We start from the raw sequence: 14,962 nt of genomic DNA, 5'->3' as shown, positions 1-14,962 counted from the left end.
TTATCTTTTGCATATGTTTTGTTAGGGTTTGAAAAAGAGACCATAGTTTAGAGTTAGATTTTTAAGTTGCCTAATTCACCCCCCTCTTAGGCGTCATGGTCTACCTTCAATTGGTATCAGAGCTGGTTGGCTCAATTTGGACCTTTGGCTTAACCGTCGTTGAGCCGACGCAATTTAGAGTGGTTGGGATGGATACCTTTAGGCCTCCGCACTTTGACGGCACTAACTTCCCCTATTATAGAGCTAGAATAGCCTGCTACCTTGAGGCGGTTGATTTGGGAGTTTGGAGAGTCACTCGAGACGAGATAAAACCCATTAAGAATCTCGATAAACCCACGAAGAGTGATGAAAAGGAAATTCATTTCAATGCTAGAGCAAAAAATTACTTGTTTGAATCATTTAGCATGGATGTGTTTAACCAAGTGTTCACTTTAAATACAACACATAAAATTTGGTTAAAACTTCAAGAGCTCCATGACGGCACAAGTAATATCCGTGAGCAAAAATATTGTCTAGCTAAACAAAACTATGATTCCTTCAAAATGAATGATGATGAGCTTGTTCGTAATATGTATTCTCGTTTGAATCTAATTATCAATGAGCTCCATTCTATAGGATTAACAAAGCTAGATGATGCAGACATCATGAGGAAGATCATCTCCGTGCTACCACAAAAGAAATATACAAGCATCATCACCGTCCTTCACAACATGGAGGACTTGAGCACCATGACCCCGGCCATAGTTATTGGCAAGATAGTAGCATTTGAAATGTCATGCAAGATGGGTCAAGAAGAAGCTTCTTCATCAAGCAAAGGCAAAGCTCTTATATGTGGCAAGAAGAAGATGAAGGGCAAGCAAGTTGAGACAAGCTCAAGCTCAAGCTCCTCAAGTGAAGAAGAAGAAGATGATGATGATGATGAAGATTCAAGTGATGATGATCAATCTTCCTCCTCCACCTCCGACCTTGATGAAGAATCAATCAAACTTATCAACAAGGTAGAGAAGATGATCCAAAGGCTCAATGTCAAGGGTGTGTCCATCCAAATTCAAGATATCATGTTCACCAATCAAAGAAATGAGCAAAGAAAAGAGGATGTTATGGATGTGGCGAGTTGGGGCACTTTGTGGAAGTTTATCCAAATAAGCCCACACCCAAGACAAAGAAGAAGGCGTGCAAGAACCAAACCCTCACATCAATAAGGTCATGGAATGATTCTTCAAGTGAAGAAGAACACCACCATAAGAGGCGAGGGCACAAGCACTCATCATCAAGCTCTTCACGTGTATACCTTATGGCATGAGGTAACGAAAACTCATCCTCTAGTGAGAGTGATAGTGATGATGAAATGCCTTCTTATAAAGAAATTGAGCAACAAAATCTTAATTATGCTAAAGTTTGCACTAGTCAATAAAAGAAGCTCGAAAAGACTAAAGAAAAGCTAGATAGTTCACAAGAGGCATACAAAACTTTGCTTGAAGAATATGAGAATTTTGCTAATCTTAATGTTCAACTATCTACTAAAATTGAGCAACTTAAGGCTAGTGCAACAACAAATGTATGCGCAATCAATGATGAGCAACTTGTAAAGAAAAATGAAAAATTAAAAGAAAAGTTAGCTAGCTCACAAGATGCTTATAAAAGTTTGCTTGCTAAAATAGAAATCATGTGCAAACATTGTGATGAGCTAACTAATAAAGTTGCTAATCTTGAAGTCGTTAGCACAACCCCCACCAAGGCATCTAAAAAGAAAAGTTCTAACATGTCTAAAAAGGATGCATCTACTTCTTGTAATGATTTATATTTAGACTTATCCTTGTGCAACCAAGTTTGTGTTGAAAAAGTTATTGTAGATACATGCATACAAGAGGTTGCAAAGGAGAATGAGCAACTCAAGCAAGAAGTAGCTCGGCTCACTAAGGACTTGACTCAAGTGAAAGGCAAGGCAAAGCAAGCCCAACTTCATCAAGATAACACCATCAAGGGAGTGAAGAAGCTTGATGAAGGACAAACCATGGTTTGCTATGTGTGCCATAAGGAAGGCCACAAGTCCTACGAGTGTAAGGTGAAGAATGGGGGAGGAGCAAAGAAGAAGGAGAAAAAGCAAACAAACAAGCTCTCCAACACCTGCACCAACAAGGTGGACAAGAAGGCCTCCACACCATACTTGCTAAAGAAGAAGAAAAATGACAAGATGGTGGCTATCAAGGTGAACAAGCAAGCCAACAATGGGGTCAAACGCTTTTGGGTGCCAAATAAAATCATCTCCAACATGAAGAGCACCAAGAAGGTTTGGATCTCGAAAGGGAAGTGAGAAGTCTAATGGACTTCGGGGAATTTAAAGACTTAGCAAAGTATGGATACATTTCATGAGGTGCATCATGATGGACAAAATCATTGCCAAATAGGTTAGTGAATACTATGAACCCAAATTCTCCTTCCCATGTTAGGTAACTAGATTCAATTTACTTCAATTGGTATTAGATTTAAATTTTCCTACAATTGGAATCTTTTAGCATCTAGTTACTCCTCATGCCTAGGTTTGCATTTGCATTTTTATATATTTGGTCATGCATACACTAGGTATTTCATATGGTAGACCTGCTCAGTTTCATTCTTATTTCTTGGAGCAATCCTACATGGTTTAAAATTGTTTAGGAGCACGACACATAGCTTGTCCTTCAATTGTTCATCTAATATGTGCCAAATACCAAATTGTAGATAATTTCTCCTGAATATTGCCTTTGAAAATGACCCTCACATTCATGTGATGTCATCTTTCAAGTGGTGTTTTTTATTTTAAAATTAATATGCATGTTTCCTACAAATATTCCATACTTGTTTGCACAAATTTAAGGGGAGGTTACTCTACAAGTTGGATGCTTTGAGACTAACACTTTTTCAAGCTTATCATGTGTGTAGTAGTCTCATTGCAAGGAAAATGGATTCCCCGGAGTTAAGCATCATACTTCAAATATCCACCACCGATTGCAAGTGGTAGAAATCAATGTGGTATTTCTAAACCAATATCATCATGTTGATTTTATTTTGATATTTATATGCTTTCTCCGTGCATTATATAGATTATTCCCTTGTGCAATACTTTGCCAATTATGCATATGCTTTGCCTTCTATCATATGCATGCATATATTTACGGGAAGCTTAGTCTATATAATGTGAGAGTCAAATTTTGTGATCTATTTCACTCTACACACAAAGGATCATAAAGTTTGACCCTCCCTTGTGCTACTAATGTCTTTTTTTTTGGTGTTTGATTTCAAAGGGAGAGAATTTAGTGGATCAAAAGCAAGCATTAATTTGTAGTAATGGTCCTAGAAAGAAAGGATAATGGATTATGGATTAGTCTATGTAATGGAGAGAATTTATAGGAAGCAAGGCTTAAATCCATAATACTACATGGAGACATTTGCAAGGGCAAGATGAGTTTTTATGTAGTCTTACAAGTAGTATCTTTTGGCATCATATAATGTTGCCCCTAGCATTGCATCCTAGCAAGTAGATAGGTTTTAAATTCAAAATTTTTATTATTTGCTTGCTTTGGTCGTGTTGTCATCAATCACCAAAAAGGAAGAGATTGTAAGGAAAATAGACCTTAGGCCCATTTACTTTGGATTTTGGTGTTTGATGACCAACACAGCCAAATTGGACTAATGAATTTAGTGATTATTTTGTAGTTTAATAGGATGCAAGACGTGACTTAGACAAAGACGACGTGATCCGATGATCAACACCTCAAGCAAGACATTAGGAGCATAAGAGAAGACCTAAGATATCAAGCAAAGTCCAAGCATGAAGATAGAAATCAAGCCGTACGCAAGATCGCGAAGAAATGAGCTTACAGAAGCGACCGGACGCTGGATTGAATGTTGGAAGAAAGTGACCGGACGCTCCGATCAGTGGCTCGATAACAACAGGCATCGGCAGCAACGATTGGACGCTAAACAAATGAATCGACCGGACACACCGATGGCACTGTACATCAGTCCGATAACACACTCAACAAGTGACCGGATGTTGGCGGCAAACCGACCGGACGTAGGACAACAACGTTCGATCGAGTACAGAGAGGTTCTAGAGCGGCGAACTTGCGACCGGACGCGTCCGGTGGCATGTGATCGGACGCTGATAGCGTTCGATCAGTTGTTCACGGCTCCAACGGTCGGGACGACCGGACGCGTCCGATCAGGACGACTCTAGCATCCGATCAGTAGCAGAAAAGCAAGATTTCATTCCCAACGGCTACTTTCTTAGTGGGGCTTATAAATAGACCCCCCAACTGGTCATTTAATGTGTGTGGAGCTGAAAAAACATATCAAGGATGTTGATGCACCATTTTAGTGATCTCTACTTACATAGTGCTTAGTGTTTTATTAGGTAATTAGCATAGGTGCTTTGCGAAGTGCTTAGGTTGATTAGACCACCGCTTATGCATTTGCTCTAGGTTTAGATTTAGTGTTTAGTGAGGTTTGCATACCTCTTATCACTCGGTGCTTGCGAACATCATTGTTGTACATCGGAGGGGCTTGTAGTCTTGTGAGATCACACCAACCGAGTTTGTGGTGTGTCCGCCACCGTGTACCGGAGGGAACAAGGCCCGCGACGTTTCGGCCGGAAGCTTGATAGTGAAGATGGCGGGGAGCATCCGGGAGAGGCTTGCCAGAAGGCACGTCGAAGACCCACTTGCGCGTGGGGAAGGCCCGAGGCTATCCACGGAGTTACCCGACCGGGAGCTTGGCCCTTGCGAGGGATTTCTTGCAAAGGGCTCCAACGAGGACTAGAGGAAAGCTTGCGCACTTCTCGATACCTCGGTAAAAATACCGGAGTCGTCGACGGGAGTTTGCATATCTCTACCTTGCTCTTTAGCTTCCGCATTTATATTGATTATATTACTCCTTTTGCAGTAGAGATAGCAACACACTAGCAAAATCGTAGTTGCACATTTAGATAGTTTATCTTTTGCATAGGTTTTGTTAGGGTTAGAAAAAGAGGCCATAGTTTAGAGTTAGATTTTTAAGTTGTCTAATTCACCCTCCTCTTAGGCGTCACGGTCTACCTTCACATAACGTACGGCAAAATTACAAATATTTACTTGTTGGTCACTTTCTGCACCGACACATGTAGATTAAAAAACAATATATTTGTTTTCTTTTCTCAGCCCCATGACAGATATTTCTTAGATAACATTCTAAACTTAAAACAACTAAATTAGAAAAAAAACATGACTATATGAGTACAAAGTACAAGAAGTCTGGATACGATATAAATAATTAATTTGAATTAAAAAATAAAAAATACCTTGGGTCTAAACAACTAATCGGCGATCGCAATTCACGAGATATCAAGAATCAAGATGTCATTATCGTGGAGCCCTGCCTAGTCGCCGCCATCGTGCGCTGTGTCTGTGTCTCCGACAGTCCAGCTCTTCGCGACGGCACGGCTCGCCAGCTCCGCGTGTGTGCATCGGCATGTCGCGAACTCACGATTAGATGTGCTATGTGCAGCGCGGCTCCTCGCGCTCCTCTCTGCTCAAGGGCTACGGGGAAGGGAAACTATGAAAGAAAGACCGATGTTGTCGTCTTGGGTCGTCTGGCCAGTTTTGTGTCTCTCTTCTCATTAATCTGCTAATGCCTAATAAACTGTGGGGCCTAGAAGTTTGTATACCTGGGCTTAGGTCCCCTATCCTCTTGGGCCCTTGGCGGTAGCACTCTGTACCCCTCCCCCTAGGGCCGGTACTGATGTAGACCTGTAAAAGCCAAAACGTCATATATTTTGGGACATGGTACTTAGTAGCCACCTAAAAATGAAAATGTTTGATGAAGTGGGAAATTCACGATTTTAGCGCGTGACCGACCCGGCAGGGCCGTGAACGACAATCGGCAGCACGGCCGGCTTGTCCAACGGAGCCGATTCGGACCATGGCGCTTGCTCAAATGCGACCATGCCTGTCAGTCCGTCCCGTCATGGTTCACGGCGCCTCCGCGACAACGCAATTCATGCGCGCCGCGACGGGGACGGCGGACCCGACGCAGCAGCAGCAGCAAGGAAAGGGCCGCGTGCCCGCGGACGCCGGTCGACAAAAACCTCCTCGCCCCCGGAGGGCGCGCGCCCATCGGATCCAGCCGAATCGCGGCGTGCACGAGCGCGGAGAGGCACGCGGCGCGACGCGACCCGACGCCAGCTGCCCGGGCGCTCCGGCGGTCCGGCCTCGTGCTTCTGCATTGGGCCCGGCCGCGATCCAAATCCAGGGAGGCCTCCTGTCTCCGCTACCTATCCGAACAGGTCCGTCCGAGCATTACTGTCTCTCTTTCCGTCTTGTCACTGTCTCCGAGCCCTCCCCTCCTCTTGTTTGCGTTGCTCTTAGACCGACGGTATATATTCGCTCTAGAAATGTCTCATGATTTACTGAAGTTGAAATTAGGCTGTTACAGCCATGCTGAGTCGAGGAGAAACGTCTTAGCATTTATCTTGGACTTGAAAAATAAGATTGCCGCAGCCATAGTAGGTCGAGATAATCTGATGGAGAAACATTTCTTAATTTTTCCCTTCTGAAATTTGAAACGCTGAGAGACTTCTTTTTGAGCAGGGGGACTGTTCTGATCACATTTGTGCTTGTCTCTGTCATAGTAGTGCTAAACAACTTTTGTCTTAACAAGCAGAAGAGTACTGGCCAAACTTGTCTTCACTCACCCATTGGATCCTTTGGCAGCTCATGCACTGGATTTGTCAACAAAAATAATTCGATATTTGCATATCATACGCATGTGTTTTACTGTCTATGGACGCTGATGACACATTACTTTTTCATTTAAAAAATACAATCTTTTTGTCTCTTTTAATCTTTTTACCCGAAAAAAGCTCCCTCCTTTCTTGACCCCTCTTCCTTCCCCTGAAACGCACGCAGCTGAGCCTGAATTCTTCAGCTTCAGCCTGTTCACGTGTTTGGCTTATAAGCTATAGCTTATTAGTCAATAAATAGTATTTTTTTCGCACATCAAATCAGTCAGTGGCATGACTTATCCGTCAAAGAAGGCCGAAGGAACAGGCGCTTATCCAAGCCACGGCGCCACTTCCGGAACGTAAGCCAAAAAATCAGAGACAAGATTGAAAGAGTGACAAGGAAAAGAAAAGAGAGAGACAAAAAAGAGAGAGAGTAAGAAGCCCCCCCCCCCCCCCCCGCGAATCTTTCGGTTTTTCCCTGTCTTCATGTATCTTTGTTATAGAGACGCTGCCTTGTCGGGGCAGCAGACTTGGGACGAGAGAGAGGCTGAGAGGGGGAGGATTTGGTGGGTGAGCTCGGGATCAGCGGGTGACCCCCAGAGGTTGTTGCCTCGGGGGAATTCTTTAACCCCCATCTTCTTCCACATGTCTTTGGACTCACTGCTGTTCTTTTGGTTGGTATATCCTTGGATCTCTGACTCCGCCTGTTCCCCGAAATTTCCAGTTCTTGCTTCCTCTTGGAGGAGGGCTGCAGCCTGCACCCTGCACCCTGCAGGGGAGAGAGAGCAGGAGGAGACGGAGACATGGGTACCTTCGTTAAGCTGGCGAGGAGGGCAGTGGAGACGGACGCGCCGGTCATGGTGAAGGTGACGAATTTCTCCCACCTCTTCAGAATGGCATCTTGACTCTGAGTTTGTTGGTCTTCCTTTTTTTTTTTGAAGAAAGTTTGTTGGTCTTCCTTGGTGAGTTCTTCCTGATGACGTCCTTTTTTCAGATACAAGAACTGCTTCGAGGGGCCAAGGATGTCATGTCGCTTGCGCAGGTATCTGACCATAATTTTCTCGATTTGGCTGTGCAATGATTTCATGCTTTGTGACGGTGATTTAAGGTTAATGGCACAAGAACGAAAACGAAAGTGAAACGGAAGCAGAACGGATTAAGGGGAGTCGATCATCTTATAGCAATTCGCTCCCGGATGGTTTCTGTCAATTGTTCAAGTTGAAATGTACTAGTTCGGTACAGTTCATTTGCTACGTTTCATGTAACAAATCATACAGTTTTTACTTGCTATTCCTGAAAATAGTTCTTATGTTGCCGAAGTGGGACATTCGTATGTAATCTAACTAGTGACATGCGTCTGTTAGTGTCCTATTAGCATGACCCGACCATATGATATTTATTTCTGAGAAATTAGTTTCTGTTCTTGACTTTTTGTAAATCCTGAATGCAGGGAGTTGTTTACTGGCAACCTCCTGAGTCAGCTCTGGATAAGATCGAAAAAATCATCAGGGAACCAACAGTCAGTAAGTATGGTTCTGATGATGGACTTCCTGAGCTTCGAGAAGCACTTCTCGAAAAGGTAACTTCTTTTTATCATAGAATATATAATATACTTTGCCCATACACTGACTAAGCAGGCCATGCTCTTGAGTCTTACCACATTGCCATGCCAATGCCATTGGGGACTAGGGATCCTGCTTCTAACCCACTACACAGTAACCAAATTTTAATAGAGATATTTGATCTTAACTCACAGTCGCATCAGCAATCTAAAGTGATCGATGCAATGTTTCAGAAATTAATTTTGTCAAAACAAAGGTTCCAAAAAATCTTTTTGTTCTCAGAGTTACATTCCTGGGAAGCGTCTAATTTTCTGAATATAGGCAGAGTGTGTCATAAAACTCTCTATTCAACAACGGAGAAATGGGAACAATATTCATTATTGTGACTCCTCTGGAAATTCAGAAGAGAAAATCATGGTGGTGCTAAGAGTTGCAAAGTCTCTCTGCCATGTTGTTTGTCTAACAGTTGAGATGAAATCCTGAGATGATTTAGACCATTAGCCTAAATGCTCCACATCGCACAGTTATCTTTAGAATTTGTTACACCGTTTTGTCACCTATTGGGCTAAGATTTTTATTTCTGTTTGGACCACCACCACCACCACAACAACAACAACAAAGCCTTTAAGTCCCAAACAAGTTGGGGTAGGCTAGAGTTGAAACCCAGCAGAAGCAATCAAGGTTCAGGCACGTGAATGTTTGGACCACCAATGTGTTAAAATTAGTACTGCATTGCAAGCATCTTGTATATCTTTCCTGATATCTACTGTATTTTTTGGCAGCTACGCAGAGAGAATAAGCTTACCAAGTCATCAGTCATGGTCACTGCTGGTGCAAATCAGGTAAAAACTTACTTTCCTATTTTGCCTTGTAAAGTTTTCAAACTGGGCCTTATGTTTCCCAATTTACTTCTACTTATTACTTCTTTGGGGGCACACTCTTCCTTTCCTGTTTCACTGCTAGACCTTGAACTTGTCTTACAATCTGGTCTTTTGTTACATTGATTTTTTCAGGCTTTTGTGAACTTGGTCCTCACTCTTTGTGATGCTGGTGATTCAGTTGTCATGTTTGCACCATATTATTTCAATGCCTACATGTCATTCCAGATGACAGGTGTTACTGACATATTAGTTGGTGACTGCGATCCCAAGACACTTCATCCTGATGTTGGTAAGATGACTCTCTTCGTTCTGTTGCATTCGAAAAATTGGTGAGATGTCTTATATCAACAGTCTGTTGTAAGAAATATGTTGTACTTAGTGCTGGTTCAGGAGTATCTGCTTCATTGGTACATGTTAAATTTCCCTGGAAGTCTACATATCTTTTAGCTGATGAGAATAATATGCTTTTGTAAAATGCAACGCATCTAGTAGAAGAAATTATGCTGGCTGTATTTGATAATATTTTATTTTGGAAGAATACATTACAATTATGTCTAAAAATGCAGATTGGTTGGAGAAGGTTCTGAAAGAAAATGACCCTATCCCTAAACTTGTTACTGTTGTGAATCCGGGGAACCCCTCTGGAGCTTTTATTCCCAGGCCTATGCTTGAGGTAATCTCTCCATAAATACTTGTGTTTGGAATCACTGTCCAATATTTTCTAATATTGCATTGTCATTCCAGAGAATTTCAGATCTGTGCAAAAATGCTGGTGCGTGGCTTGTGGTTGACAATACCTATGAGTAAGTCAATACTGTAAAGTGATAACTTTTCACAAGCAATTATATAATCTTTTGTGATATCTGTTAGAGAGAACTGAGAACAGCCGTGAATTATGGTTGTAGTCAAAGGGACAGATCATATAAGCCATTAGAACTCTACTCCCAACTCTTGAATCTGTGTCCAGATGAAAGCCACTCTGATGGCGTACACAGATAGGATTTCTAGAATACATCTTAGCTGTTTCCACAAGGAAATGAAAATCAGAATATTGTGCCCATAAGAGATGCATAAAGTAGTTGTCCTGCACAGATATGATGTGTCAGAATATGTCGACTACAGTTATCCTGTGCTTGGTTTTTTGGTTTGCGATAAGTTCTCTTATTTAAACTCATTCCAGCTTCTAAGCCTTTAAAAATACGTTTTAGGCTATAAACTTGGTGATGTAAAAAATAAGCCCTCCGATCACACTTACTGCTTTATACCAGGTTTATGTTTGCCTGAAAGAATCAGGTGTTCAGGTCCAAGTTGAGGAACTAATAGTAATTAATAAAGGACCTTTTCCCTCTAAGCTTAAAGAAACATATAAGTTTTTGTCGTGGAGCTGCGATTAGCCAACCGTATTTGAAGTGGTAGCATAAAGAATGGAGTCCAAACATGTCTAACTTAGTGGAACACAGAAAGTGGCTTATCTTTTACTCCCTGCAAACGAATTCTGCTCCTTATTGTAATTTAGTTATGATCTTTAGTATTTGAGCTTTGTAAGACTTGATGCTTAGGTCAATTTTCCTGTGTTTTTTTGCAGATACTTTATGTATGATGGAATGGAGCACTATTGCTTAGAAGATACTCATATTGTCAACCTCTTCTCATTCTCAAAGGCTTATGGAATGATGGGGTGGCGTGTAGGATACGTGAGTGCATCATACTCTTCGTTTATCATTTTCTTATGCTTTACTACCTTTTTTTTTTCTGCTGCTGTTAATTGCCACTGTACCAGTTAGTCATACATGAACTGTCTGCTGCAGATTGCATTTCCAAATGAAGCTGATGGCTTCCATGATCAGCTCCTCAAAGTGCAAGACAACATACCTATCTGCGCTTCTATCATCGGGCAGCGCCTGGCGCTCTACTCACTGGAGGCTGGCCCCGAGTGGATCAAAGAACGGGTGAAAGACTTGGTGAAAAACCGAGCACTGCTCGTGGAAGCGCTGTCCCCACTCGGTGAGGACAACGTGAAGGGCGGGGAGGGCGCCATCTACCTCTGGGCCAAACTGCCGGACAACTGCTCGGATGATTTTGAGGTTGTCAGGTGGCTTGCAAACAAGCACGGTGTCGCCGTGATCCCTGGCAGCGCCAGTGGAGGCCCCGGATACATCCGCGTCTCCTTCGGAGGGCTCAAAGAAGAAGACACCAGGCTCGCTGCCGAGAGGCTAAGGCGCGGCTTGCAGGAGCTGGTGACTGATGGAATGGTACAGTAACGGGTCCATTGGTGTAAGTAAAAGCGTATCATTGAAGTTTTATAGGACTCCAATTTTCCGGATTAATTCGAGAGAAGAAAAGGAACCTTATTTTCAAGAATACATTGTTCGGACGAGAGCCGGGACAGAATAAAAGGCATCCGGTCTGCAGAGTCACCTATGTTATAAAATATAAATAGTACATATATCACCAGTGAATACTTGTTTCTGTTTGACTTTCAGTTATCTATAATTACTGATGGCAGCAATTGTACAGAATGTGTTCGCTGGATGGTTTAGGCTGGTTGGTACTAGTTTGTTGTGAGAGAAAAACACTATTGAATGGTTAAATAAGCCTGGCTGAAACCAACAAGCGAACCGGTGAAAAGCCTATAAGCAAGAATCGTGAGCTGTTCGCCTGTTCTTGACGTACAGAGCTGCCTGTTAGTAATTTGCTTGGCTTAGCTTGAGAATGAATACTTCTGTCCAAATAACGTCAGCATCTGCCCGCAGAATCAGCATCACATTCTGTAATGGCATGGATAATTCAAGTGTCTGCAAGTAAGATAGATCAAGTTTGCACATAGAAATTACGAGATTAATGGCATGGATAGTAATGGCATGGATATCTATAAAGCAGTGTTAAAAAGGAGTCCTCAAGTTTGCACATAGAAATTACGAGATTAATAAAAAAATATGCAGTTGGATTTTATGATAATTTAATGGTATAGATGTACTAGAAATTACCAGATTAATCAGCAAAAAAAATAGGACCATTGGGTTTTTTTTGAACCTAGGACCATTGGTTTTTTCAATGACCTAATAGTCTAAATCCAAAGGAAAATTTATGCCACATATAATCTACATTTAAATGTTTTTTTCCCGTACCTACAGTGTTGTAGCCACAAACTCTTCTCCTATTTTTTTATTAATAAACGTGTCTTCAAGAAAAGATACAAAAATTATCAAGACCAATAAAGTTTATAGAAAAGTTACAGACATCAAATTATGACTGGAAGAATAATTTTGAGGAAATTATGTCAATTTATGTAATCCTTATTTTTAAAATTGTTTCTTCTCTTAAAATTAATTCTGAATTTAAAATTGAACTCACAAAAATATATTAGTTTGAATTCCATATGCATTACTATATAAATGAAGTTACAAAATCATTTCTTTTCCTCTCATGGCTAAAAACTGCTATGTGATCCTAGAAATCAAGATGTGACAGTCTCTACGAAAAGATATAGTAAAAATAAATAATAAATTAAAAAAGTGGAAGAAGTATATAGAAAAAAAATGGTAGAATTCAATCAACCTTGTAGCTACAATTTACACGCATGCATGGTAGACAATGAAAAACCATCAAACCATGTCCCGATCGACATGCAATCCGCGTGAAAAAAACATGTTGATCCAATGCAATTCTTTCTTACGGCGCATACATTTGGCCCCCTATCCCAAGATCCTGGCTTCGCCCGCACCAGCAGTGCAGAAGCGGCGCATCAATGTTCAGTAGACGTCCAAACGTGGCAGCGTGCGCAGGATAACGACTCTGGCTGCTGGCCTGCTGCCTGCATCCCCGCGCTGAAAGTGACGCAGCGCGAGAAGAAATGACAAGGAAGAAAGAAAAACCCACAGGAAATGCTCATGACAAAAAGGCAACATGATACTAGTATCTGCAGGCCGTTACGCTACTGAAAAAGACACAGATCGCAGCTGCTACGAGTTGGTAAAGCAGACGAACAGGCCATCAAGAAAACGGTGTTCATTTTGGAGGCAGGGACGGGACGCTCCGTTCTTTTCATGGGGTCAGTGTGAGGCCAGCCGGTCCGTTCCGTTGAGGCTGAGTGAGCAGTAGTAAATGGCTGCAGGAGAAAGCTTGTGAAGCACCAGCGCTGCCTTCAAAAGTCAATACCGAGCACTATTTAAGTCCTTAGATCACAGAGCAAGATGCTGGTTCATAAAAAAATATTATGGACTGATTTATATAAGAAAAAAAAATACTATTTCAACTAAAAATTTATAATTATTTATAACAAGCCACAACTAAACTAACAGCCTGGCTACCGCTACCACTAGTAGTATACTGCCATCAAGTTGGGGCTTGGTCGGGTGTCATGTCATTGTCATGGCGCGCAGGACGTCATGTGTGTTTGCTCCGATTTCTGGGCAAAGTTTATGAGTGGCCAGTGCACACTGCAGAGCAGTACTTGCAGTGCCAATGTGGCATACTACAGTGGAGCACGTCGGAGAATGACCACGAAGCGCGGAGGTCAATGAGTATAGCGAACCGTTTTTCCGTGTGATGTGCACAAAAGATAAAAGAAGACCTCCGCACTGATGGTCGCGTGAGGCGAAGGCCGGAGGTCGCCCGACGAAGATGGGCGGAGGTCGTCCGGCGGAGGCGGGTGGAGGTAGCCTGACGAAGGCGGAGGCTATGGTACCACGAGCGAAGGTCTCTTGGCGAAGGTGGAGGCCACAGTGTCGTGGGAGGAGGCGGAAGCTGGCTCCACTGCAACAGGAGGGCTCATGGCGCGGAGGCGGCTTCGGGCCAGGAATGGGCTTCCCCTTGGTCCGGCAATTCAGGCCCAAGGAGACAAGGCGGTGTAAAAAAGGAAAGGTCTAGTTTGCCCCGGGCCAATTGTCCTAGAGGATGTCCTAGAGGATGTGGCAATTGAGGCCACAATCAAGGGCCTCCGCATCGGAGCCTTCGCGGCTCATCTAGCTCGAGAAAAGCCAAGCACTATACAAGAACTATATATAGAGTTTGAGAAGTACTGCAGGTCAGACAATGACCTGCGAAGAAGGCTGGAAGAATAAAATCAGAACAAGCAGTACCAAACAAGTGGCAGGAACATTCAGAAGGGCAACAGAAGCCAAGGCCAATTACATCCTCAACAGACCTTTGGTCAACAAGTTTTTAACATAGAACAACAAGGAAGCAGCCAGCAGCGGCAGCAAATGCCGAAGGTAGCAAAACAAGCCATCACACAAGCAGTATGAAGGCAAAAAATACAATCAATGGAAAAACTAGAACAGAAACCAAGAACTAAGACAGCGGAGGCAGTATTGTTTCTTTCATGGAAAAACAAAGGGCACATCACCAGAGATTGCCCAGATGCGAAGGAAACTCAGGAGAGGATAAAAAGCAGAGAAAACACTCAGCCTCCGTCACAATAACCCGCCAGAGAAGTTAACCACACCTTCGATGTGTCTTCACAACAGACTTATTGCTCAATCTACCCAAGTTTTAACTCCAATCAAATTCACCCATCCACCTTAGAAGACGCATACTATCCCAACTTCCTACCTGCATGTTGACCAAGCACCCAACAGCAAGGACATGCAAGTAATCAGTGAGCAGAAGCCAACCTCACCTACATAAACTCAAGGCCTTTGCATATAACATACATAGAAACAAACCAGCTAGCTTAGGTCCATAATAGACAACTATAAGCACCTCCACCGCCACCTCCACCACAGCTAGCCGCCCTAAAAAATGAGCCCAACCCAGAAAATCAACTCAACCCACATACA

The 14,962-nt window shown here is 42.6% G+C and overlaps 1 protein-coding gene across 2 annotated transcripts; it reads left to right on the top strand.

Moving 5' to 3' along the window:
- The first annotated feature begins 6,047 nt into the window (after positions 1-6,047).
- Positions 6,048-11,651, top strand: LOC136457626 (aromatic aminotransferase ISS1-like). Of its 2 annotated transcripts, none has more exons than XM_066457651.1 (10): positions 6,048-6,301; positions 7,464-7,605; positions 7,734-7,781; positions 8,190-8,318; positions 9,084-9,143; positions 9,315-9,471; positions 9,749-9,855; positions 9,927-9,985; positions 10,768-10,876; positions 10,991-11,651. In XM_066457651.1, the coding sequence occupies exons 2-10, from the start codon at positions 7,543-7,545 to the stop codon at positions 11,441-11,443; spliced, it is 1,185 nt and encodes a 394-aa protein (XP_066313748.1). In that variant the 5' UTR covers positions 6,048-6,301; positions 7,464-7,542; the 3' UTR covers positions 11,444-11,651. The 2 variants fall into 2 exon arrangements, with proteins under 2 accessions (XP_066313748.1, XP_066313747.1); XM_066457650.1 differs by lacking the exon at positions 6,048-6,301 and adding an exon at positions 7,196-7,341.
- The last annotated feature ends 3,311 nt before the right edge of the window (positions 11,652-14,962 follow it).

Source organism: Miscanthus floridulus, chromosome 6 (genome assembly GCF_019320115.1).
Source record: "Miscanthus floridulus cultivar M001 chromosome 6, ASM1932011v1, whole genome shotgun sequence".
Taxonomy (NCBI): Eukaryota; Viridiplantae; Streptophyta; class Magnoliopsida; order Poales; family Poaceae; genus Miscanthus; species Miscanthus floridulus.
The sequence above is the reverse complement of the archived record's forward strand: the minus strand, read 5'-3'. Positions and strand labels throughout refer to the sequence as shown.

Bases quoted from the DNA above. Each gene is read 5' to 3' on its own strand.
- LOC136457626 (XM_066457650.1), top strand. From the start codon at position 7,226: ATGTATCTTTGTTATAGAGACGCTGCCTTGTCGGGGCAGCAGACTTGG. The intron at 9,144-9,314 runs GTAAAAACTTAC...TGATTTTTTCAG, and splicing joins TCACTGCTGGTGCAAATCAG to GCTTTTGTGAACTTGGTCCT. The intron at 9,472-9,748 runs GTAAGATGACTC...CTAAAAATGCAG, and splicing joins GACACTTCATCCTGATGTTG to ATTGGTTGGAGAAGGTTCTG.